We start from the raw sequence: 1,479 nt of genomic DNA, 5'->3' as shown, positions 1-1,479 counted from the left end.
AAGAGAAACTTACCAAAAATTCAAATTCACATGCTCAGAATTTTGGGAGACAATGGTTTTATAAAATAAAAACAGGCTGCAAGAAGGAAAGTACTTGGAAAACAGACATATTATCCCAAAATTAAAAACTTAATAAAACACCAAGTACACAGCACAGGGTTGCCCTGTCTCACTTAGGCTCCAATAGAACCTGGAACACTGCCCTTGTTGCCCACCCCACCCCCCTAACCTCCTACCCCCCACCCCCCCAACCGGAAGCTCGCCCTGCCCTTCCCTGGACCCCATTTCCGGTCCCATCCCAGAGCTTGCCCAACATCCCAACGGACACTTCTCTGAGATCTCCAACCGCCACTGGTTCTGCCTCCAGCCTCCCTTGCCACTCAGGCTGGGAAATCTCCGAGGCCGCCAGCGCCCTCGGCCCCGCCGCTGCCCGCTGCGCAGCCCTCGATTGCGCGCTGCCTTCGCCTTTGTCTTGGTGCCCGGGCCGCCAGCCATGGCCACCGCGCCGCTCTCACAAGTGCGCCAGAACTACCACCCCGACTGCGAGGCCGCCATCAACAGCCAGATCAACCTGGAGCTCTACGCCTCCTACGTGTACCTGTCCATGGCCTTCTACTTCGACCGCGACGACGTGGCCTTGAAGAACTTCGCCCAGTTCTTCCTGCGCCAGTCCCGCGAGGAGACCGAGCATGCCGAGAAGCTGATGCAGCTGCAGAACCAGCGCGGCGGCCGCATCCGCCTCCGCGACATCAAGAAGCCAGACCGCGACGACTGGGAGAGCGGCCTGAAGGCCATGGAGTGCGCCCTGCACCTGGAGAAGAGCGTGAACCAGTGCCTGCTCGACCTGCACCAGCTGGCCACCGACAAGAACGACGCCCACCTGTGCGACTTCCTGGAGAACCACTACCTGCACGAGCAAGTCAAGTGCATCAAAGAGCTGGGGGGCTATGTCACCAACCTGCGCAAGATGCGGGCTCCCGAAGACGGCATGGCAGAGTACCTCTTTGACAAGCTCACCCTGGGCGACAGCGACAAAAAGAACTGAGTTGGGACTGTTTCCCCTATAGCCCAGGGTGCATGGTGACGTTCCCTGATCACCATGCCGAGCATGCATATTGCAGTATTGCCTTTGCAAAACGTTCCAGTTTTTTTCTTCCAGTTTTGCCATAAATAAATAAAGTTGTTTGGTTTCAATAAAGTTACTTGGTTCTTAAATAAAGAAAGGTCTCTGGTTGATTCATGTGTGCAAATGTCTCACCTTTCACGTTTTAAAGCAGGTATCTAGGCCACATGCAGCTCAGGATCTCCATGGATGGAGGGAGAAGGTATTCCACAGGACCCTGGAAAATACAAATTTAATCTTCCCCTTATAAACAGTGTGGATAGATGGGGGTGGGCCGGTGTGAGATGGGGCCCTGGTGAATGTGGGTGTGTGTGCATGGTAAATTATATTTAAAAAAATAAAATATGGTCTAGAGA

General features: G+C 53.9%; 1 protein-coding gene across 1 annotated transcript; it reads left to right on the top strand.

Moving 5' to 3' along the window:
• Positions 1 to 493: 493 nt before the first annotated feature.
• Positions 494 to 1,045, top strand: LOC123323391 (ferritin heavy chain-like). The gene has a single exon (XM_044911646.1). The coding sequence runs from the start codon at positions 494 to 496 to the stop codon at positions 1,043 to 1,045; it is 552 nt and encodes a 183-aa protein (XP_044767581.1).
• The last annotated feature ends 434 nt before the right edge of the window (positions 1,046 to 1,479 follow it).

This window comes from Neomonachus schauinslandi, chromosome X (genome assembly GCF_002201575.2).
Source record: "Neomonachus schauinslandi chromosome X, ASM220157v2, whole genome shotgun sequence".
In the NCBI taxonomy this organism is placed as follows: domain Eukaryota; kingdom Metazoa; phylum Chordata; class Mammalia; order Carnivora; family Phocidae; genus Neomonachus; species Neomonachus schauinslandi.
This window is presented reverse-complemented; position numbering and strand designations above follow the sequence as displayed.

Excerpts from the sequence above, each read along its gene's own strand:
- LOC123323391 (XM_044911646.1), top strand. The coding sequence starts at position 494 with ATGGCCACCGCGCCGCTCTCACAAGTGCGCCAGAACTACCACCCCGAC.